The following is a 26,598-nucleotide window of genomic DNA, read 5'->3' as shown; positions in this document are numbered from 1 at the left end:
TGGCAAACTTCAGTTACACATTACTGGAAGATATGTAGGGAGGTACATGAAGAAGGATGCATTGTGTGTCGGTTACTGGTGTGATGAAGGCTTTGAACTATGGAGGTATTATGGCCTTTGATGTGGATGCCCTGCACATACTTAGGAGTTGTGTTAGAATACAGAGTGAGTAGTCACCACTGTGGGCACATGCTTCTGGATGTTCCACATACCATCATCCCAAAGACACAGGTGAAATACCACTTGGCATTCATAGGGGTGTGATGTCTACATTATCATTGGTTTATACATTTGTTTTCATAACGTAACAAATCCTCCCCTCATTTATTCTTTCATCTCATGTGTTTTCATGGCTGTGGCAGCAATCTTTGGTGTGTGCTGATACTGTCTGCATTATACTAATATCGCAGTTGGAGTCAATGATTGTCCACAATCTGTAGTCTTCCAGACAGCTGAATGGACACAGGATGCGTATGTCATTCTTGACTTCTGTCACTTAAATAATGGAAGGGAAAGAGCCTAGCAGACAGCCTTGATGTATGCACCTGATCACTGGACTTGAGATGTAAGTCATTTCACACATTTCAACATATTTAGATGCCATGTATGTGATCCAGTGGTCTACACATTTGGTGATATAGGTGTTTATGGCCACTTCTGACAGTGTTGAGTAGTTAATACCTTAGTGTGGATTTTTGTCAAATGCCTTGGCCTGGTCAAGTTCCACAGGACAGTAGTGTTGTCATCATGCATGTCCTTGATAACCTTCTTGAGGACATCTAACAGATGCAAAAGACATGGATGTAGCATTAACAACTCACACATGTATTTTGCATACAGCTGGGATATTATCAGCATCCATTTAGAAAAAGTACAGGATTACATGTTGGCCTAACTCACAGATGAGGAGAGTCAGGATGTGTCTATACATGCATGCATCAGGTGTTGTTTTTCCCCACTCAGATGGATGCATGTTGATGTACACCCTTCTATGGGAACATATTCCATCTGGAGGGTGTGTTGAGGTGTGAATCCAACCATGCCAGGTAGGTGTATATTCTGACTCATGCTATAGGTGGTTTGTGATTTTGTCATAGCCAATTTATTCTGTGTGATAGGTCTGGATGAAGGTAAGACAATGCATACATTCTATCTTAATCTGGTCTAGGGTTTTGGCACAATCCTCCACTCAGGTATCATAGAGAATCTCTCCCAGCTGGGGATTAACCCTTATGTCACTAGATGGTTAACCAATTGGCTTATCAATAGAACACATACTATAAATGTTTGTGACTCAACCTCTACCAGTACAGCTGTCACCATGGGTGCACCCCAAGGATCTGTTTTGGGCCCTTTACTATTTAGAATCTATTTCTCAACAGTCCAGGCTAAAGTATATGGCCTTTAGCTTACCATGTTTGCAGATTATTGCTTATTGGGTGTAGTCATTGAGTCCAGCAATGGTGTTAACATATTACAGGATGGGCTAACACAGACAAATGATTGGTGCCAAAACCACAAGGTCTACAAATAAAAGCAAAAATGTGCCATTATTTTTTACCTTCTAAAAAGTGGAATTCCCTGCTAATTACAGCATCAACTACACCCCCCATGCTGAAATCCAGTGGTGCAAGACCTGGGAATACACACAGATTGCAATCTGAACTTTGACCACCAAGTTTCCACAGTGGTATGGAAAGGCTACATCATGCACCTCATATGACAGGCCATCATATCCGGATCTGAGTATGTTATAACAGTGCTATACTTGACCATCATCAGAACACTAATCAAGTATAATTCTCCCTTTTGTATGTACTTTACCAGACAAATGTCAAGCAAGTGCATGTATACACTCACACACACACACACACACACACACACACACACACACACACACACACACACACACACACACACACACACACACACACACACACACACACACACACACACACACACACACACACACACACACACACACACACACCCTAAGTTGACTGAAGTGAGATTAATACCCCTACTTATGTACACAGACTAGAGTATTCAGGATTTTGCACAAGCACCACAGCACAAGTCTGACTTTTACAAGGCTGCAGAACACCTTGCATGAAATGGATATGTAGGCATGTGCAAGTGTCAAAATACTGGTAATCCATGGGACTGGAGTGGTAACTGCAGGATACACAATTATACTCTTCTGACTAGACAGATAAAGACATACACACACACACACACACACACACACACACACACACACACACACACACACACACACACACACCCTGGTTGACTACATTGAGAACAAAACTCATACCTTTCTAACTACACCAACTAGAGAGCTCAGTACTTTACTCAAGTGCCATGGCACAAGTCTGAGTTTTACCAGGCTGCAGGACAACTTATAGTGGATGACATTAGCAGTAGATGTTGGAGAGATGTTGGGAGGCCTGCATGAAATGGATGTGTAGGCATGTGCAAGTGTCATAATATTAGCAATCCATGGGATTGGAGTGGTAACTTCAGGATACACAATTATACTCTGACTAGACAGACACACATACACACGCACACACACACACACACACACACACACACACACACACACACACACACACACACACACACACACACACACACACACACACCGCAGTTGACTGCATTGAGAACATAACTCCAACCTAACTACAATGACTAGAGAACTCAGTATTTTATGCAAGCACCATGGCACAAGTCTGACTTTTACAAGGCTGCGGATAATTTTTGTGGCTGACATCAGCAGTAGATGCTGCAGATAAGATGTTGGGAAGCCTGTATGAAATGGATATCTAGTCATGTCCAACTGTCAAGATATTAAAGTTATGCATGTTAGCAGATTGATGATTGTGCAATTTGTAGTATTTGTTGGTTGTGTGTCCAATGTGCAGCTATAATTTAAGAGACATCTATATGTAAACAGGTGCCCACATTGCTACAAGTATGAAAATCTGAATGTATATTGTCATTCTAAAGCTGTGCATGGTACACAAGACAACCATTTGTAATTTATTTATGTAGTGTAGTTGATATATTTATGAACAAGTACTGAGAGACCAAGGTTGCAGTGCATGGGGGGAGGGAACAGATGGTTACAGTGTAAATATGTGTTTACTAGTGCCTTCATTTTTTTTTGTTTCCACATGTAGTTTTGTGGCATGAACACTAAATGGACAGTAAACAAAAGTAATATATTCGATTGTCCATTGTGCAAACTGCATCGCTGAGCAGCAGGTTTGCACGATAGTTGGCAAAGTGTTTGCAGATACAAGATACACATATCTACTGCTGTCCCTGCTTGCACATAGTTAAGTGGTGCAGAGACATGAGCCTCCCTGCTAACATACTGACAGTTCTCAGTACTGTGTTTATGAAAATAACCTGCTGCTAAGGTAACTCTGTGGCAGCAGGTGTAAGTGCATTGATAAATGTTGTTTGGAGTCCAGATCATATACGTTTGACTCTAGGTGTATGTAATACTTTTAAATAAGCAGTGATTATGCAATGAAATAATATAGCAATAACCCACATTTGGGTGTGGGTAATGCTGGATTTACCCACTGTTGGTGTGGATTGGTCACAAAGGCAAAGCCCTTGTGACCTGACAAAGCCAACCATGGGTAAATCCAGCTTTATCCACACCCAGCCATGGGTTATTGCTGTTATACAATGACATTATTTAAGAAAAAAAGTTACTTTTCTTAAATAATGTCCTTGTATATGGGCACTGTGCTGCTCTTCCACATTTTTCCCTGGTATCTTGGGACTTTCCTGAAGTACTGCACATGGGAATTTCATTCTCATGCTTGCAGAATATATAGCCACAATAAGTTTCCAGTAAGCCATCTCAGCTGTACTGTGCATCAGTGCTGTGTAAAGGAAACAAATAAGAAATGAAGATCTCCATTGTTTTTTTTTTTTTGTTTTTAATTAAAATCAAAAGAAACCAGGAGACTTTCATAATATGGGAAATATGAGACAGAGAAAATAGAAGGATAATCAAGTAAATTTCTCTAGTTTTGCATAACATACCTAATTATTCTTTTATTTTTTCTGTTCCATCTCTCTCATTCATTTGAGGTCTCAGGTTTTGTAAGTTTTTGTTTTCTTCTTTGTCTCCAGATTGTACAAAGTGTGTGATCACTGTGAGCGTGCAATGCAATGGAAAACAAGTATAGAAGTATATTTTTAATGATGTTTTTTTTTGAAAGTTAAAGGTTTTACTTCTAATCCAATTGACTTCATTAATTTCAAAGTACTGAAGACTGCTAAAAAGGGGCCATTGGATGGGAGGCACCTTTATCCAGCATGGTTGGTCAGTTCAGTGGTTCCCACAAACCAGTTTCAGGGGACTTATTGTAATGCCAGATCATAAGATTTGTTCAGGTTTCAGACAAACAAGCAGAAAAAAGCATATACATCTGACAAAGAGGTTAGCTGTGATGGTCCCAAATGAAACTGTTTAAATAGTTTACCCCTGAGAACCATATTGTCAGAGACTGTGCTTAAGGAACTGTAAATGTTTTTCAGTCATCAAATTACACATCAGTGCTGTGTAAAGGAAGCAACAGAGAAAGGAAGATCTCTGTTATTTTTTTTTTTGTTTTGCTTTGTTTTTAATAAAAAAAAGAAAGAAACTGGGAGACTTTCATTGCATGGGAGAGACGGGACAGAGAAAATAAAAGGATAATCAGGTATGTTTCTCTAGTTTTGCATAATGTACCCTCTTATCCTTTTATTTTCTCTGTCCTATCTCTCTTGTTTATTACAATATTATTATTTTTTAAATGAAAGAAAGGTAAAATTTTTATCACACATATTAATTGAAGAAAGTCCAGGTAATTGGACCTTTTTCCATTGGTATATGCTGGATTTACAACGGGAATGCTAGTTGGGCTGACCAATCAGTGTGCTCATTTTTGAATGTTAATGGCCAGTCATTGTATCATTCTTAATACTTCATTCACTGTGTGTTACCTTAGCACAGCATGTTTAAGTGGAATTGCATGGAAGTAGCCACACCATCGAAGAGCTGTCGCCATCACTTGCTTGGTGCTCGATGACAAATCCTGTGCAAACAGAGGCCAAAAAATGAAAGGCTCCATTTTTTTGTTACTTGTGTGTGATTTGTGATTCTATTTTTGACCAGATTATAGGTGTTAAAATAGAGTAGATAGGAAAGTAGTGAAATGAGGGGCAAACAGGGGGGAAGAATAAATAGAAAGCAATATAGGAATGTGCAGGAGGGAGGTAAAAAAGAACAGGTCTATATTAAATCATCAAATGCTTAGAAAAGTGAACAATGATTCATCGACCCCATGTAAGCAAAAGCTTACAAACTCGAACGCTTAGAACAGTGATATTTTTCAAAGGGAAAAAAATTGCTGTTCTAAAAAAAATACACTTAAAACATAACATAATGTGGGGGGCTTTGCCCCCACACACCCCGATGTGGGGAGATGTGCCCCCCACACACCCCCTACTTAAATATACCAACTCCAAGATCACACATGTGATGAAAACAGCAAAGTAACGGACATGGCCAATCAATTTCTTTCCCAGAGAAAGAATTCACTTATATGCCACTTCATTTTGCCTTATCGTCTTTTCAAGTTCGACCAAGATGCATTCAAAAGAATGCGTCTTTGGTCATCTAATAGGAACCCGAAAGAACCATAGCTATTCATTTCTTCAACAATGTAAAATGAAAATATATATAGAATATTAGTTGAATTTGAACTATCACCTCCAGAATGAGGGGTGGCAACAATAAAATAATTTTGTATAGCCAACTGGATCAAATCAAGTGTGTCAGGAAGACAGGTGTGCAAAATGGAGAGCTATGTGTGGAATGATATTTTTCGTGGGACAGGTGCCTGTTTTTTTTTCATTAGTATTTCTGGGTAAGTTGGGTAGATGAGGAAGCAAATGTAAACAAACATGACAAACAAGACAAGACACAGGGATGGTGAAGGACAGAAATGGTTGGGGGCACCATGATTGGGATGAGGGAGGAGACAACAAAAGCCCATGCCCCTCAAACATCGGGACAGTGAGAATCCAGTCCTCACCTGGAGGACTGTCATTACTGTCCCCTTACTCTGCTGGCTGCTGGAGTGCTTGAACACTTCACCTCCTATGGACCATGAAGGAGAGCAGCCACTCCATCTGGTGTAGGTGTACACCAGTGGTGCTGTGCACAACCCTGCTCACCAACCCTTTCTTTTTTCACACTGGGGAAACTGAAGTTAAGCTGTTGATCAGTGAGCAGCCATCTTGGAAGTCCAACTGAATTCATATTTTGATATGTGCAATGATCATAACCATAGTTTTCTTGTGGATTAAAAGTACTTATTTTGTTATAAAACTGTTGCTGTTTGCTGTTTCCTTTATTTGCCTTTCTAAGCCCTTTTTTTAAGTAAGCATGAGAGGATTCAGATGTGTAGATGACTCTACATGTATAAAGACTGGCAGTTTATAATGTCTGGTGAGAGTTTATTTAATAAAAATGAGAATAGAATGGTTGTCAATATAGAGCCTTTGGGTACATGAATAATTTGTGATTGTTGAATCTATTCTGGCATCAAAGATTCTTTCTGAGATAGTGTAAGACCAAAGGTCTTACTTTGGCTCTAAAAAGGTATCAAGTAGGATGGTGTGATCTATGAGATCAAAGTCTTCAGTTAGGGTTCTGAATATTGATCTGTAAGCTTTCCTTTAAACATGTTGAAAAATGGTGTCATAAGGTCTATGTTTATTAATTGAACGGTAAAAGCATTGAACAGCATTACATCGTAAATGCCATTCACTGAAACCTCCTCATGTGAGGGGCTGTGCCCCCTACACTCCACACTAATTATCTATACCAACTCTGAGGTCATACAAAAGTGGAGAAAGGGCAAATTGCCTTATCCCTACTGTAATGTGATCTTAATCAGAAAGGCTTGATGAATGACATGTTCAATGATATATGCCGTTCAAAGCTTTGTTTTTTGATGGATAGACATAGACCCATGTCATCGATGTGAGTCCAAGTGGGGATAATTGCATTTCTGCCTAACCAGAAACCATATTGATGTGTACTTAATATGGGCATATTTCTGAATGTAAGGAAAAAAGCTGACTGTAAATTAGACAAGGGTGTAAACTCATCTATGGTGGACAGTTTGGGGATTTTTGAGCAGAGGTTAGCAAATGCCTGATTCCAGACTATTGGCATGTAATTCTGACATAGGAAAAGGTTGAAAATATGATGAAGCAGGGAATACCATATGTTCTCCAATCAGATCAGAGCCTGAAGAGACATCCTGAGGGATGCAATCCAGAAAGAATTCAATTTCTGTTTTTATGTATTCAAAGTGGAATGGATGAATGTGGTTGGGGGGGTAGATGTGTGGTGGAGATGGTACATTTTATACACTTGTGGGGAGATGTGAAATTCTTTGATGAATTTAGTAGGTTCAGGTGCTCTTTACTGCAATTAATGATGTTATTGTTGAAATAAAGTTTGTTAGTAACTATTCAGTAGTAAGACTTGTTTCCAGATTTTTTGGGTTGACTTGTACCTACAATTGTTGGATTTGTCAATATGTAATTTTCAATGTTGTGTGGCTTTTTGCTAGATTACAGAGGACTATGCATGTATTTTTTGCTTTGAACTTTAGTGACTGTTTCTAGGATTTCCAAAATGAGTTTTTTGGTTTGAAAATGGCTCAAGTACTTTGGTAAACAGTTGTTGGAATTTGATTTGAAGAACCTTTCAATTATAGGAAAATACTTTTCTTGAAATGATAGCTTCATGTCTGTGTAAGATGTAAATGCGTTGAAGGGTGCTTGCTAGGTTGGTAAATGTGACCCATCAGTAACAGATAGCTCTGATTTTGAGGAAGAAATCCTGTTCTGTATTTTTTTCTGAAGGAGATTAATTCAGGAATGAGTTTTTTGAAGGCTATTGAGGACTGGATAGTCATCCATGGAGGAATGAATTTTGACTTTTGATTGATAGCATTTTTACTGCTGTGCACATGGTCAGTCCCAATCCAGTCATCTACCTACAGTCACAGAAACCATGCATGGCAAAAATGGAGCTGGGAAGAAGATTCCAAAGATGTGATACATGTTCTATTTATGTTGCAGAAGAGATTATTCCACCACTGGACTTGTGGATGGGCAGTAGATCAGGGAGGATAGGGTCTATTGATGGTCTGTACATGAGGCAGAGATCATCCCTCAGTAGCCTGTATGATATTGGGAAGAGGTTTAAGGCTTTTAGACTGTCAGTGAAGTTTTTATAATTTAGGCTCTTGATTTTTTTTTTTGTGAGAAAGTGTTGCCATTCAGGTTGTGTTTAGAATTTGGACAGGTATATATGAAGGCTGTATTACATTCAATGCTCGGCCTAATAAGTGCTGAATACAACTGAATAATCACATCCCTGGACCTATACACCATAGCCTTATTAATAAGCTAAGCATTGAAAAAGGGCTTTCTTACAATAGTGGATATATAATGATTGAAGGCCAGTTTGTAGTCCAGATAGATTTCCAGGTCTTGAAATACCAAAACAGTTTTTAGGATTGTTGATATGAGAGCTACAGGGATGTCATACTTGTGAATGGAGATAGTATACATTTTTTGGCATCTATTTTTAGTCCATAGTTATGGATCAACTATTTCTTTGTGAAAGACCATCTTGGAGGATCTTGGTATCCTATGGAGAGTTTATGATGGCACCAAGTTTATAGTCATCCACAAATCTGGTCAGCCATAAACCTTCTGCATTAGCTTTGACCTCCATGAAGTAAATGTCAAAGAGGAGTGGCCAAGCTACTGAACTCTGGGGTACACTGCTAGTGACAGTATGTTTGGAGGAGGTAGAACTGCCTATCCTGATTTCCAGTGTCCTCTTTGTAAGTGAATTTGCTATCCAATGAGTTACACAGGGATTAACATTTAGCTGGTAGAGTTTACAATATCTGAGTGTGGGATAGCATTGAATGATTTTGTGAGATCTAGATATGCAGTTTGCACTGATTTTCCATTATCCAGTGCTTCAGTAACTTTCTCAAAGAAGTCATCTAGGTTAAGCAGTGAGGATCTTCCTTGACAAAACCAAACTGCATTTGGTAAAGAGTTTGTAGGTTACCTATGTCCTTGTTTATTAATTCCATAATGATCTTCTCCATAGCCTTACATATGAGACTGGTCAGACTTATGGGTCTATAATTGCCCAGCTGCAGTGATGCCCTACCTCTGTGCAGAGGGATAGCAGTTGCTGTCTTCCATTCATCCAGCACAGAGCTTGTTTAGCAACTGATATTGAATAGCTTCTGTAGGGGGTCTGACAGGTTCTATTTCATGTTTTTTTAGAAGGAAGCCTGGTATGTTATCTTGTCCTGTAGAAGCAGTGCCTTTGGCCTTGAAAAGAGCCTTGAGGATTTGTTCTTGGGACACGAGGGGTATAGATGTGCATATGTGATCTGGGAATATAGGTTGAAAGAGAGGGGATGAAGATAAGGCAACATTTTAAAATGATCAGTTATTCATGCTATTAACTCTGTGCAGTGCTGGGCATCATTTCTGAGGTTTCTAACATAGCTAATAAAGGCTTTATGCATTGTATTTTGCCTGGGTGGCTATTTGTATCTCATATCTCACTTTGGTTGATTTGATCAGGGACTGGAGTTCCTTGTTAAGTTTAGGCTGAGATGTTTGTAGAATGTTTGACATCTTGATAATTACATTATTACATGCAATTAGCTTTTTTTCTTTTTTGTAGAGCTTGTGTTCATATTTTGGTTCCACCATAAGGGTTTAATTTTAAATTTGGCATTGTATTTGTTTCAGACGAAGACAAATCTATCTACTCAGTCATTAACATGTGTATAGATTTTGGCTCCACCCCCTGCAAACAAAACATTTTTTGTTGTTATTTTTACTGTAAAAATTGCATGTGCTAATCTTTCTTGGCGCATGAGTTGTAGTATGTTGATGTTTGCTTTGTCAACCTTTTGGGGTCAATGTTTGGAAGGTCAACATATGTTTACTTCACTTGAAAGTGAGTATACCTATATATACCCCATACATACATAAATAGTTGAGATGTCACTATCTATTAACAGCACAGTTCTTTGATTTCTGCTATGACTGACTCACATACAGTTAACTATGCCTTAGTTCAGGGCATTTAACTTTGATCACAGTTGTGGGTCCATAGATTTTATGTGTAGCTGTGTCACTTTGTGTGTGGAAGTTGTCTGGTGTTTATAAAGGGAGGTGCTATGCGGTATGGTGAGTTTGTGTGTGTGTGTGTGTGTGTGTGTGTGTGTGTGTGTGTGTGTGTGTGTGTGTGTGTGTGCGCGTGTGTGTTATTGTGGTATGTGCATAGATGTTGCCTGTGTAGTGATCACAGTAGGAAACCAGTTGCTCCAGCACATATTTTAACGTGTGTTGGTTTGACTGGTTGGGCTCTCAACCTCTCAGCCTCTTACCTTTTTTAATTAGGGACAATTAGGGACACCTTTTAAAATATTATTACTATTAACTTGAGAATATGACAGAATAAGAGAATGGGAACTAACACGCATTTTCTGAAGTAAGTATAAAGTGTAACCCATCACCTTTTCTCCTGAAATTTGCAGTTTTAGGAGAGATGAAGAGAGACAGAACAAAATTCTGAGCCAAAACAAGGAACATCCATAAAATCAGGACAGGTGGGAGATCATGCCTTTAGAGGCTTGGTTTTCACACTATTCATTGTCCTATCATGGAGATGAAGTATCTACATAGGGCATACAACCAGGGTGAGGTTGGTACAGATATGCTGCGGGCCATACATGTTGTAGCATGAACACATTTCCTGCATGTACATAGCAGCAAGCCATGGCCTACAGTGGGTTTTTGTGAGGAAGGCTTAAAAAATGCTCCTTTTTATAGCATCATAACTGCAGGGGATTACTGTCCTGAGCATGTTCCTGGTTAATGGCATGCCTGGGAATAAAAGGGGTCCAAAAAGCCTGAGGTCACAGGGTTGTTACAAAATATAGAAGAAGAAGATTGTAATCCACACTTATACCCTTCATAATATTAATAGGATTTTTAGCACAAAAGACAATGCATTACATTAACAAGCAGTGTGACCATATTAAGCATCCAGAATGTTTCAAGCTTAATTTTGAAAGCGATCAGCTCTTTGCAGTGCTACAAAACTACTAAATTTAAGCAACATACAATGTTCTTGTTCTATTTTTTTGATTTACAAATTAGTTTGCATGTTGTAGTTTTCGTCATTTTAATTGGTAAGGTGCTTCAGAGAGAGTGATTAACAACATGTTTGTCATGCTATTTAAGGTTACATACATAACATTGTGTTTGCCCTCTGACTTAATGTCATGCAAAAACACACATGGAATGTATACTGATATGCAAAAAAATACATACCTTCATTTGAGGACCTACGTGGCACTGTATATTTCACTGATTTGTTTGTTGCATCCTCTTTATCAACAGCAATCTGGGAAGAGATGGACATAAGTGGTAAGGATGAACATGTTTTTTATGCTGAAGTCAGTCCATTATTCTATAGGTATACACCCTGCACTTCACTGGACAAAAAAGTTCAAAAACAATGCATGAGCAGCAATGCTGACAGTAAAAAGGTGCATGATCTAGGGGGTTCTTCATAGTTCTTGTACTGTGTGCTTTAAGCAGACAGTTCTGTAACACAAAGATATCCAGACTCTGATGCGTTGCTTATCTAGCCTGCCTTTTCCCTCCTTCCACCTGCACCTTTATGGCAGATAGCTCAAGAACTACAGCTCTCTCAATTTTTCTTACATTTGTATTATGAAACATTCCTTTTTGTAGTTCACGCTCTTAAAACCCATTATTCTTTACATAGCTATTATATACAGTGGGAGGTTGTTCTAGGAGTGTACCATTCTTTGTGCAAAGGAGTATTTTTCACAGAACTCTTGAATGTATGTGTCATATTTTCAAGGGATTCATGTTGATACATCGGCAGCACATTAAGTGACTGCTGATCCTCCAAGGCAATTGCTGAAACCACTTTCAGTGAAGTCAGTGATTTTTTTTTTTTTTTTTTTGCTGGGGGAGGGGAACCCTGCACCCCCCATGTGGAGGATGTTACCCACACACCCAAATATATATATATATATATATATATATATGTAGGACAGCACCAATCTCCAGAACCATTATTTAGCCAGATAAGCTAAAGTTACTAAAAGTAAATACACAACACTCACGAAAGTGCCATAGCTTTCTTTTAATGGCAGACATGTTCCGCCACACCCAACAAACCAAGGTTTCACCTCATGGCGTCATTAGTGATTTTCCCTCCTGAAAGAGGCCCAATTTTAGAGGTTAAAACAAATCTATAGCAAGGCAGAGGACTTTTAGCTACATGCAAAGAAATTAAAGGCAATATTTTTGGTTAGAAGCTATGGGGCCAGGAAGGTCAATACTGCTTTACAGGCAGTTAATGGGATGTCTAGGACAGAGCTGCTACAGGAGACAGAGTATCAGACTAGAGAATCCCCTGGTACACTCAGGTTTATTACCAGATATGGTAGTAACACATTTAAGATTAAAGATATAATAGCAAAACACTGGCATATTTTGAAAACAGATAGTTTTTTGACTACCTTAGTAAATAATCAATGTCATTTTGGTTATAGGAGAGGTAAAACTATTGGGGAAAGTCTGTCTAGTTTTAAAAAAAAATAAAGTTCCAGTTGAAGGGACAATAGAGAATCGAATTGTGGGGAGTACCCACTATGGACACTGTATACATTGCAAAGTAACTTCAGTAAATACTATAAAAGTATTTGATATCAGACAGCTTATAACATGCACAAGCGAGTGGGTGATATACATGGCGGTGTGCCAGTGCGGGTCTTTTTATGTTGGACAGACATCCTAGAGTTTGAGACAGAGGATAACATTGCATATTAGTGATATATATATATATATATATATATATATATATATATATGTGTGTGTGTGTGTGTGCATGTGTGTGTGTATGTATGTACTTCTAAGTCAAAATAACAGTGGAGAAAAGGGGAAAACTTCAATGCCACTGAAAGTCATTTCAGCGAAATTCCTTCATAGGATCAGCACTTGCTTAATGTGGTATTGACTGCTTGATTGGTTCTCATTTTCAAGTTTTTTTTTGTTGCAGATATATTCTTTTGAAAAAGCAATGTTCTCTATGTTTTATTGTTTCTTAAAATGGATTTAAAGATGTCTATCACATCTCCTAAATTCTGCCTTTGGACAACTTAATTCCTTTCATTTTTCCAACAAGATTTTTAATGCAGACCTAGACCTTGCACCATTGTGGCGCTTTCCCCTTAATTGCTTTCTGTTCTTTTTTATTTCTAAATAACTGACTTAAAATTGGATACAGCGTTGTAAGTTGCAGTTTATTACTTATTCTACAAACTTTCCTTCCTCTGCTGCTACCCTTTCTTCCCTTCAGAATGCAGCTCAACATTTTTGCTGCCCTATAACATTATGTGGCCTTTCCTGCTTGATGACATTCATGTTTTTTAGCTGTTAATTCTACCCCATCCATTTTGAACACTAGTCCATTTTCTTTATCCTGTGCACCTCAGGTTTTTGCTGATATGGTGATCCAACTTCAAGGCTCAGGTTATTCTCTCTCCAGTCTAAAACAACCATGGCTGTTTAAATTCCCCCCTCACCTATCTTTGAAGGCTTACATTAGCTGTGAAAGTCTCAGGTTTCAGTAGAAATAATAGAAACATTCATTTGTAGCAGATAACCCTGGAGAGTCCATTCTTAATACTGGAGTTGGTAGTGTCCATAGGTAATGGAAAGGAACAGATACTCTGGGATAGATGGATGCCTGAGAGAGATCTCCTGCTTCACTGCTTATAACCTGAGATTTACACAGGGAGAAATGTGGCACCTATAAATCCCTAAAGGCTTGCCAGACTGAAGCAGTGCTTTATAATACTAGAATGATGAATACAGATATTATAGTTATAATTCTGGTGTGATTTGTCTCCATCACATATGCCAGTGAATATTGGGTAGAAGAATACCGTGTCTTAAATCCTGAGGTTGCTATTTGGTCCACCATTTTACTGTGATAACATTACAAAGCTTATCATTGTAAAGTGGAAGTAGCAGTCCTTTATAAGGCATGAATAGACTCAGATGTGTGAGTATATGCAATGCTAAATGCTTTGAATGGATTTGTAGCAGAACATTACAAATGGAAAAGACCACATAATGGAAGAAAAGGAATCTGCTAAGTTGAAATGCACACTGACACCTTTAACAAAAATTAATAAAAAACAAGCACACATTCATGCCAAGATTATACAACCTTTTATGTGTGAAGAAGCTCCCTTGCTCCAACAGTGTCCTGATTGTACAGATTTCAGTGGTAAGTTTTGATGGAAAATGGTGGCTGAGTAAGATGATGAGCTACTCCTGTTTAAAGTTTAGTTGGTACGTTTCTACCCGGGTATCCCCCTTTGGGATCTAGCGGAGACTATTGCACAAAGGAAGACTGTACTGTGGAAAAATAAATCTGTTAACTCAACAATGTATGCTGCTAACTTTAATAGAAACTGACATCTCCCACTGATAACACCGAGATCATGCAACCTTGGGGTTAGGTGATACAACAGTTTAGACCATGCAGGGAGAGCTATAGCACTCAGATTTTATTTAAAATACAAAAATTGAAACCTGAAAATATGTTTTCTTTTAAGCTATAGCAAACTGCTTGCTACATTTTGCTGCAGTTCAGACCACACATGAAGTGTTAAAGCACTCAGGTTTGACTGCAAGTGAATACCAGCCTTTAAAAGCTGGCATGCTGATCCATTCAAACCCCATAACACTTTGCAGTCAGGGCAGTTGTCCCCTTCTTCCCATCCTAGATACTTCACTGAATCACAGCATGAGGGATAGAGTCAGAGACTTTGGCATGGGCCAAGTAGACAGTGTGGACTGTATACCCATGACCTTGGTAACCCTTTCAAAGATTTCCACCTGATTGTCTACGTATGACTTGCATTTTACAAAGCCAAACTGGTGAGTATGCAGGGATATAAGTTCACTTATATTAAACAGACTACTAAAAAATAAAAATAACAAAACAAATTATCCAGTAACATAATTTGTATTCACCAGTGTCTTGGCTTTTGCCTTACAGAACCTGTGGTATCGGGGGAATAAAGTTTGTGCAGTTGGATGGAGATGCAATTTATTTAAGGTCACCTATATTATTTTTTTATTAAATCAACTATAATACATTCAATAGCCTTGCAGATAATACTAGTGAGATTAATAATCCTGTAATTTCCAGGGTCAGTAGAGAGACAACCTTTATGCAAGGGAACCGCAACATCTGTTCTTTACACCTTGGGGATGTAACAGTGGAGACTCTCAGGTTGCTCAGTAGATGGTGGGGTTTAGATAAGTGGCACTTAATACTTCTCAGCAGCTATCCAAAGAAATAATCAGGATCTGTGGACCTGGTATTTTTAATTGTGGAAAGTGTTCACTAGACTTAGTCAAGAATGATTTGGGGAGGGGTGGTATGAAAGAGAATGGGGCAGAGGAAAAGGGGTGTTATACACTGGAGGATAATTTATCCACAATAATATTAGCAATGCTGTTGAGGTCAAGAAAAAAAGTGCAATTAAAAATAAGGGCAGTGAAGAATTATGTATTATTTAGAAGCTTCATAATAATAGCTAAAGAAGTCCTTATGATTGTTTTTGAATTGGTTGCAACCCTAAGTTCAGAGTCAGCCTTGCATTTACTAATTGTAGGCTTGAGGGACTGACCAGCCAGTTTTAAATCTCTTTTATAATGAAAAAATGGAAGTCTTTTTTAGACAGCAAGCAGTGTTCTGTGTTCTCCTTTTTGTTATAGTTTGTTGAAATATGAGTTCTACTACATGGGTTTACGTTTGAACTTGTCTTTATGCTTGTATCAGATGGGTATGGATGACTCAAAACAGTTATGTAAGAAGGAGTAAAATTATATGGATTAAGCAACAGTGTTAAGAATGAGGTTTTCAAGGAAGCTAGACTGAAAATCAATTGTGCCAAAACTCAAAATGTCACACAAGTACAAAGCACTTATCGTGAACAACCAAAACAAATTTGGGAGGTAATAAAAGAGCTTGGCACTTCAATTTTTTCCAAAAGCAGGTAGCAGAAAGATATGATTTCTCAGCTAAGTTAGAATATCACCAGTTCCCTGTTAAGTACCAAACTGACTTTTTCTATTCTACCTTCTTTCCAATAATTGTCATCACTTTACAGGCTCTTTGACTTACCCAATTCTGTTTCCAAGACAATTAAGAAAAAAGACACACAAAAACTCCTTGACAACATGGACAAGAGTACAACCACAAGTTTCATACTCTGCATGCCCAAAATTCTAAAATGAGTTAACCAAAGTCTCATCAAGCCTCCTGTACTCATTTTCAAAGTGTCACTTATGACAAAAATCCTCCCTTACAGCTTTAGACATGCCATGATTATTCCCCTGACTAAATGTCCTTCCTCAGTCTCTGCAAATGACTTTTGCCCTATTTCCAGCTTCTGTCCCACAGATAAAATATTTGAAAAAAAGTAGTATATTATCAATAATAAAAAGTATGGCATCTTCATAGAAAGGTAACACAGTTACTGTCCTATCTTAGTACTCTAACACTATGTATTTGATGACAGACCACATCTTTGCAAGGTATAATTACAGGAGCCACCTTTTTTGATCATAAGAGGGCTTTCAAAACTATTGACCATCTCATATTGTTGCATAAACATTCAGACATAGGTTTTTGACATGGAAGTGGTACAAAGATTTGAAAACAATGTTGAAAACAGAATTTTCTGAGTGACCTGATCTTACAACACCACCCAGCCTTGGATCTTAATGTGAAGGATCCCACAGGGCTCATTCCTGGGCCCTATGTTATTCTCACTAATTAGTACAGGTCTAACTTGTGATTTGCCTCAGATTAACAGAGCAATTTAAGCACATGACATTGTTATGACCATTTCCAATGAAAGGTAATCTGTTCTGAACAGTGAACTTCAGAAAGATTTTGAAGCTATATAGAACCACCTTTGTAAATCATAGTGCTGTTATGTTATTTAGCACCTCTAGAAAACTAATATCCATGATTTCAGCATTATAGACCCTCTCAGCATCCCTCTTGCTATCACTAGTCAACAAAGAACTAATCTTAGACCAAAATGTATCATTCCACCAGCATTCAGAAGCTCAGGTCAACAAGATACTACCTCAGCTTAAAGTATCATGCAAAATATCTAACTTTCTGATCACTGAGGGTAGGTGAGCCATTGCCATAAATACGCTCTTCTCCAGATTGGAATACTGCCTCCCTTTAACTGCACTTCTCTTTGTGCACAATACTGCACTCATTCTATCAGTAGAGAATAAAATATTTAGATTCATATACTTAGCTAACAAGCATGAGAATCACTGTACTACTTGTAAGTCAAATACTCCAAAAAAAAATAAATAAAATAAAATAAAAATAAAAAAAACATGCTATCTTCAGGCCATTAACTTTGATAAGCATTAAGTGCTTTAATTCCTTCAGACTCACAGAACCTCATCAGACTACACATTACATCACTTCCTGCCCATTTATACACTACTGATGCAATTAACTGAAATCCACAAGCTACATTAGATACAATAAAATTGCAATAATTCATAAATGACATTATATACACAATACTTCTATATAAAACCTACTATCTGTATGAAAATACTTAAAAATTCTATTTTATTATGACCTTACCAGCAGCTTATAATAATATTAAAAATTAGCCGATGTAAGTATAAGATGCACTGTTAATAGATGCCTTATCATTAATCCATTGTGGTTGTGTGGTATCCAACAAAATCTGCCAATATAATCCCTATAGTCTAAATAAGTCTCCCAAATGCCACCCTTAACATTTCTTGGAACTTTTTCTAAAATGTAAAATGCAAAAGTTTTAAACCCTTTGCATTCTTTTGAATGCTTACAGATTGCATTTCTAATATCACCTCTTTTAATAGCATAGGTGTGTCGATATATTCTGTTTCGCCAAGCATGTTCAGTTTCACCAACATAGAAACTAGAGCAGCTAAGACAAGTCACCAGATAAACCACTTCATTAGTTTTACAATTGTAGCTACCTCATGCAGAGATTACTTTTGAATAATTTTCCTCTGTTACATTTGCACTATCATTAATGAGCCTACACCGAGGGCATGGTCTACACTTGTACATTCCTTTAATTGTTTCCATAATATTTAACTCAAAATGTGATTTTATAGTCCTATCTTCCTTATATGCAATGTGTGGACCTGTTCATAATTTATTGACAAGGTCAAAAGAGTCAAAACCCCTTTATAATTCCTGTTCATAATTGATTTTATCTCATTCACTTTATTTTCATAAGTACAAACCATCGCTTTATGATCACTGCTTTGTCCCACATTTTCCTGCACACTATCTGGGTATCTAAGAATTGCTTGATATCTTTTTATGTCGAACATTTCAAATTTCATGTCCAAGTATATAGATCTTATACTTTGTATATTCTCTATCTAAGAACACCTCCTTTAGGAGCTCTAATTCATTTTTTAAATATTTAATTGTCAGTTACCAGTCTCGACAATCTCATCATCTGCCCTTTGACTAGATATTTCTTCTTCCATAAGGGGTGATCATTATGGAAGTGAATCAGACTGTTAGAATATGTAGACTTCCTAATATATATATATATATATATATATATATATATATATATATATATATACACACACACACAAGTGGTTGTGTGTGTGTGTGTGTGTGTGTGTGAGATTCATATTTCATGTCTCTGTAATTCTTGCTTATGGTAATATCAAACAAATTCATTATGTCTGACTTAAATAAAACAATGAATCTCAAACAGAAGATGTATTACCATTAACATAAGTAAGAATCTGATCTAATTTTCAGCTTCCCCATCCCAATAAATAAAAATGTCATTCAAAACGAATAGCATTTTTTATATTTTTTTTATATTTCTAAAAACAAGAGTTAAATAAAAAAGTCAAACACTGAAACAATTGAATAATGGCTACCTGTTACACCTAGAGCTACTATGTTGCTCAATACGCACATCTACAAAATGTGAAACAATAGTTTCCATCCACCACTCTTCAGTAGGCTGCAGTTTAGTAACCAGTCATATCCTCTTAGAAATATTGATGGCATTCAGTTACACAGGCTCTTAGTCACACTTTGTATGTGTAAAAGATCTTTCTTCAAAGTACTGTGTACAGCTGGTTAATATAATCTCTCAGAGAACATTAGAAATACAAAGTACTTACTTTCAAAAACACTCAGAGACCATGTGAACAAAGGTGCTAATGCAATGGAACACTAGTACTTAGGTTCTACTGTACTGGTAGTTCCATTCTAAAATGAGTGTGTTTAGTCTGTTTGATACTACCTTAGGGGCAACAAGACTGATGCAAATATAATCATACAGCATCCCAGCCTCCTTTTTTTGTACAGATACAACATTCCCAGGTGTATTCTTAGTGCATTACATTATAGTAGCATCGTACAGTGCTATGCGCTGTGCAATATGTTCACTTACAATTCTGTATTTATACTGTGAACGAGTTTTGGTACTAAATCATGTTTAGAACATCTAAATTTATGTAAGAAACCAGGAACTCTGACCAATAGCAAGTTCTCTTTCAGTAATCATGTACAGCAAACCATTAAGAATGCTCTGAGACAGACGGGCGTCTTACTAAAAACATTGCTATTACCGACCAAAGTTGCTTAGTGGATTTATATAAGACATATGTAAGGGTCCTTCTATAATATAACAGTACATTTTTATTATGCACAATGTTGCAATTGAACAAATTAGAATCTGCTCGGAGAAAATTCACAAAAACAATATATTTTACAAATATTTTAAATTATGGTGCAAAGTGTTAATATCTCAAATTATATTCTATATATTACAGATAACAGGGTATGTTAGCATTAGCTTATGCATTAAAAAGGTAGTTATTTAGAGCAACATTAAATATGGAAATTCATCAAGGAGTAAAACCCACTGTCACAATAATTAAATGATGAATATCAATCATAATAGGATCAAAACATGAATACATAACACAATGCAGTCCCATTATGTAGAATATGCTTCTTCTAGCTTCCACACTTCAAAGAATCTAGAATACTTTAAAAGAAATCTTGGCAAAAGGGTGGGAGCATATGCTTATAATGCAAAATATATGGAGTCAGAGTTCCTTGAAGACCTTTGGGCCAGAGCTCTGTAATAGCGAACATATGGACCTACAATGAAGTTTAATTCATGTACATTGTATATTTAAACATTAATAATACATTAACTCTTGTAAATGTTCTTTAATGTTTTAATTATACATTTTCATGGTTATATTTTGTACCTGCAATCTTTGTCAAATGCTTTAATAGGAGTATTTTGTTCTTTATATTCTTAAGTGCATTTCTTACTTGCTATTGCCTTTGCCTTTGTGGCCTGGGTCATGGTTGATAAGGGTCTCTGGACCAGACTGCCTACCCAGTTAACAATGGAATAAAATAAAAAGTCAACAGTGTCATTTGTGATTATCTCTAAGATCAGAACATAGTAAATGACTGGATATTGAGTAATCCCCAAAAGTGGAGGAGTTGTTATGAATTATGAAGATTTTTAGAGAGAAGATCACAGTGAGATGTTCAGATTTGACCAGATAAGATAAGGGTTGTGCAACTGGGTGATGCATTAATTGACAACAAGAGCTAGAAGACAGCCACCTGGCATGGGCATGAGTGCAATTCGGTCAAATGTATTGGTACTTACCAAGCCAAGAAATCTGTGAGCACATTTATTTTTGTAGTATATATTTGTCAGTTTAAGTGAGGATAGTTCTAAGTCATTTATAACAAAAATATTTGATTTGATGGCTAACTTTTCAAACTCTTTAACATAATATACATACTCTCAATGGGTGACAAATGCGATTCTGTAACTGGCTATAATGTGATAATTTTATTGATTGTTACTAGGATGTCTTCTATTTCCAGATTTATAATAGTGTGGAAGCTGCTGTGGTGAGAAACAGTTGGTTATCAATAAATGTGGGCACTCGCCCACAGTTGTTTAAATATGTGAATGCATGATGGGTATTATACCGTAGAACAAAGGAAGTGGTATCACTTCAGTGCAACTAGATTTCTATATTTACTCAAATGTTGATGTCTTTGAGGGTAAGGAAGTCCCTGAGTTCAGATGTTTTGTTTAGTTTATTTTTTTGTCTGGCATAGAATAGTGCTACTTTGATCTTACTTGCACTAGGATTTGCTCTGTTGGGAAATATGTCCGGTATACTCTGAATGGAAAATGTTCTAAGTGGTCTCAACAGTTTAGCTAGTGTTAGAAAACAAGTGTGTGCCATCTCTGGCAAGGGGAAGGGGGATTCTGTTGACAACAGTTTCATCCTATAAGGCATACACACACTAGATCCCCATAGAATGACACACATTTACTAGCTCATTATTGATACTACCTCTTTTTATCCTTGAATTTAGACATCATCTTTAAGGCAGAATGCTGCTCAACACCTGGACCTTGCCTTCTAATTCATGAGTGAACAGCACAACATTGTCTGTATTTTCCCCCAAGATGGAATGCCTAAGATTGTTCACTCCCACATGGATAACTACATGATCATAATCATATCTGGGGTGGTGCAGGGACCTAGGAGCTTTAGTGGTATCCCTAATCTTAGCACCATAGAGGCAGCTGTCACAGTATCATTTGCCATCTTGATGAATATTATCTCTGTATGTCTTACAATGGAATCACCAATAACTAAGACATTTGTGAGATGTTCTGGAGACTTATGGGATCTTCATGGTACAGTCACAATCCACCAAAAGCAGTGAGTGTGCACAAAATGAACCAATTAACCAAGAAAGGTACACGTGGAGGACCAGGTAGTCCAAGTAAGAGCTGCAAACAAAAAGGATATAATCAACCATTCAGCAAGTAAATTTAGCAGGTGAAAAACACACTTTCATCCCTGACCACAATGGGACTTCTTCAGGACTCGAATAGCAAAGCAGGGGGAAAAACAGGAATTTAAGAATCAGACTCAAATGTCATGTGACATCAGTGCGCCAATGAGAACACTTACAATTTCATGAAGACATTCGCTATTCAAAACAGTTGGGATTCCAAAATAATTACATGACAACAAATAAGTTAATAAAATCAATATAATCAGTATTTGTACATAAACAAATTCAAACCTTCTTCATAAGAAGGATGGTGCAAAGAGTAAATTTTTAAAAATAAGAAAGTAAACAAATTAAAAACCCAGGTAAAAAAAGATAAATATCTGCATGGAAATGGGATCCTGCCCCTATAACTCATATATTCCAAGATAAAAAATGCAATCTAATAACACAAATACAATAGAGTTAGGGGATGAGCTCCATAATTTGGCAGCCTTCATTGCCGGGGGGGGGGGGGGCTAGTGGCATTTAATTTAAGTTGCCATAAGAGCTCCTTATACTCAATAATATTTTCCCATGCCCAGCCCCGTACATTTACTTCAATATGTTCAATAATGGCAAATTTAAAACATTTAAAATTTTTAGTAACTATGGAATATCTATAAAGCACATTGTGAGAATTACCCTTCAAAATATCTAAATTGCGTTCATAAATTTTTTTAAATGGCCGTTCAGTCTTCCCAACATAATATGTATAACAAGTTGAACACAAGGCTAAATAAACAATCCCACTGGTATAACAATTACCATTTAAAGGGTAATTAACAGATTTTAACTCATTAGAGAAATCTCTTCATCCTCACATATAAAATTACATTGATTACACCTCCCACAGCATCTGGTGCCCTTCCTAGGAATCTTCTTGACATGGGATTCCATAATGCTTTTAAAATTGTGGGCCCTTTTATAGACAAAGCGGGGGGTGGTCATCTATGATCTGAAGAATGGAAGGAATAGCCTTAAAAATGTTCCAGTTTCATTTTACACTGTCTTTAAAGACATGTACTCCATGGTTATATTGTAAAACCAAGGTTTGATGAAATGAAACCTCGTGTTTATTGTAAACACACCTGGTGAGGTAACTGACAGTAGAAGGACTTTCCAGATGATTGGGGAAGGACTGTGATAGGGTAGGGGCAAAGTCAACTGGTTTAGGAATAGTATTGGGGTGATCATGGCCGTACCATTCCTGGAGCATCTAACCCTACCCCTAAAAGGGGTGGGTATTTGTTACCCCAACCTAAAAAGATATTACTGATGTTCGTAACAAGATCAGTTAGGTAACCCCTGTTAATAAACATTTTTTCTAAATTTTTCCTTTCAACATAAAACACTTCAAGTTTTTAAATCATCTGTGTGAGTCTGACAGACTGCCCCTTGACAAGGCTTTTTCTTCTGCACAAAGGGGTGACAACTTCTGAAGTGATGGTATACACTGGAAAGTGTTGGGCTCCTGTAAATAGAGGAGTGAAACCTATCCTCACCTTTTATCACAGTGGTATCTAAAAATGTATATTGTGGAAACCAATTTGATAAGAAAATCGTAAAAAATTGGTAGTTTCATTAAAAGACATAAATTCAGGAATTATCGATAGTGGACCTTCACACAAAATAAAAATGTCATTCAAGAAACTGAGATAAAGTTTACAAAATTGGTAACATTCAGATTTAAAAAGAAAAGATCTTTCTCATGTTAACATAACAAGGTTAACGAAAATAGGGGCACAAGCTGCGTCCAGAGCAAATCCCTTGATTTGTCTGTAAATCTCTCCTTCAAAGAAAATATAGTTGTTGTTTAAATCTATGTCCATGAAGTCCAATCTAATGTCCAAACTTGTCAGTAAATTGCATGACACCAAATCTTCTTGAAACCACTCCATACCATCTTAATGGTACAGGCTTGCAGTACAGGTGACTCCTAGTAGCAATAAGTCGGGGTGCACTTGTGAGTGTGCTGTTAGTATTTTTGCAATTTGGCCATGGTAAACTAGTAAGATGCCTAGGAGGTTAAGATAAGGCTTTATTTACTACCTCAGCATATGAAGGAGTGATGTGATATTGTTTACTGCCCTTAGGTGGGATGGAAAGACTAGCCTCTGATATCTAACTGCATCCCTTGTAGGTGGAATCAATATGTGTTAGAAAAAAGGTTGTCAGTAAACATGAAGCAACTGCTACACTGCCTCAGAAAACTGAGCGCTATTAAGCTGGCTAGGGTGAGGCTAAAGCATGCTAGCTTCATAGGATCATAGGAGGTTACTAGACTAATGGCCCTGGGGCCCTTACATGCCTAGTCAAGAGTTTATCCTCAAAAATGAAACCTCTTTCAGCACCTGTCACCCCTATCATTGAGGGATAAAGGTGGAACCCCTGGGACAAATTTGTGGTTTCTCATCCACTCAAGGTTGAGCTTGAAGAGGGTCAGTGAGGTACTCTGTTTGACATGTATGGGAAGTCTATTCCAGAGATGGGACAACCTCTGGGATACAAACCTGTCTCTCCAGCAGGTTTTGTTGATGTTGCATATTAGATTTAGGCCTTTTGAGTGGGTAATGCATGAGGAGTTAGACTTATGGATATGGAGAATCTCTAGTAGGGCAGGGTCTGATATTGCCTTGTAGACAAGACACAGATCACTTCTGAGCAATCTGTATGATACCAAGTAGAGTGATAGTGATTTGAGCCTGTCCACATAGGACAGGTGTTGGAGGCCATGGGTTCTCTTTGTGAGGTATGTCTGTGGCCTTTCTAGTTGGTGCAGGTGTTTGTAAAGGTACATACCAAATGGGGCATTATATTCAATTGCAGGCCTAATGAGGGAGGTGTACAGGGAGGTAATAACCTCATTTTTTCTAGATGCAATCCCTTTACTTATGAGATAAACCAAGTAAAAGGCTTTTCTGACCACTGCTGCTATGTGATGGTCAAATGTGAGATTGTTGTCAACCTGAGTACCCAGATCTCTCACCACAGGTTGTGTGCTAAAGGGGTTGCCGTTGATATGATAATAAGTTGGGGCTGTGTTTTGCTGAAACATATGATAATACACTTTTCTGGGTTTAACTTAAGGCCATGACTTTGGCACCAGTCATTTGTTGCTGTGAGACCCTCTTGCAGTCTGTTAACATCATTTGGGGAGTCAATGACAGCACCCAACTTAGTCATCTGCAAACTTGGTCAGCCACAGGCCCTTTGTCTGTGTCTGGACCTCTGAGAAGTAGATGCCTAACATTAGAGGCCACAGGGCAGATCCCTGGGGAACACCACTAGTGACAGGTCTGCTGTTGGAGGTGGTGGCACCTATTTTGACCATGTGGGTCCTATCGGTGAGCCATTTGGCTGCCCACCTGATGAGATAGGGATTTACACCAGTTGCGATAGCTTTTTCATGATGCCCAAGTGGGGGTTGTGTCAAAGGCTTTGGCCAAGTTAAGGTAAGCTGTATGTACTGAATTTTCCTCATCCAGGGCCTTGGTGATAATCTTAAGGAGGTCAACTGGGTTCGACAGGCAAGATCTGCTTCTGAAGAATCTGAATTGGGTGGGGTCAAGTGTTTGGAGATTGCCTGTGCCCTTGTTTATGAAATCCATAATAATACGCTCCATGGCTTTACAGATCAGACTTGTCAAGCTAATGGGGTAATAGTTTCTCGGGTCTGTAGTGGCACCACCTTTGTGCAAAGGGATGACTATCATAGTGAGAGGTAGTGGTTTTGTGGTTAACACGAATAACAACTAATAGAATTTATGTACATTATATATCTAAAATCAGTGATTTCACTTTGCTTAGCATGCAGGGGAAATTTATTTTAGAGATGGGGTAAACCTTGATTAATACAGTTGTCCCTCCAATGAGTTTTATTTATATGTTGCTGAAGATTAAAGTCCTTAGTTCTGGTATTTATAGGGCTGTTGGTCTTATGGGCATGGAAGAGATTAATAACGGTTGTGTTCTTAATGGCACAAAATCCCAGACACAGATCTTCACATAAGAGCCTGTAAGAGGGTAACTATAGGGGTGCAGTTTCAAGTTTTTCCTGGTAGTCCATGGTTTTTAGTCCAGTAATCATTTTAAGAAACTCTAGAACCTTTCTAGTTGTTTGATGTGCCTAGATATATACATGCCGAAAGGGATATTGTATTTTAGAACTGGCCTAACTGGAACTGTTTAAATATGGATGATAACTTATTTTTGATCCAGATGATATGCCTTTAGATATTAGCTGTGCTAAACAGAAGAATTTTCTGACTATTGATACTACCTGGTTGATGGAGAGTGTGTTATTGATTAATTAATTAATCTTTTAATACATGTACTTGAGACAAAGTTAACTGTTTGGCTGTTCATAGGCGCATTGTCCTGACATCTACCATTAGTACCTGTTCTGGTGCATTGTCCCTGACATCTAC

The 26,598-nt window shown here is 37.6% G+C and overlaps 1 protein-coding gene across 3 annotated transcripts in view; it reads right to left on the bottom strand.

Annotated features, from left to right (window-relative positions):
* LOC122817317 overlaps positions 1-26,598 on the bottom strand; it is a 322,631-nt gene that overhangs the window by 41,230 nt on the left and 254,803 nt on the right. For all 3 annotated transcript variants that reach the window (XM_044090537.1, XM_044090538.1, XM_044090539.1), the window contains one exon: positions 11,476-11,548. In XM_044090537.1, the coding sequence (XP_043946472.1) occupies positions 11,476-11,548 (73 nt within the window). The remainder of the gene's footprint in view (positions 1-11,475; positions 11,549-26,598) is intronic.

Source organism: Protopterus annectens, chromosome 12.part0 (genome assembly GCF_019279795.1).
Source record: "Protopterus annectens isolate FY-2018-M chromosome 12.part0, PAN1.0, whole genome shotgun sequence".
Taxonomy (NCBI): Eukaryota; Metazoa; Chordata; order Ceratodontiformes; family Protopteridae; genus Protopterus; species Protopterus annectens.
Note: the sequence above shows the minus strand (reverse complement) of the source record. Positions and strands in the feature narration are given on the sequence as shown.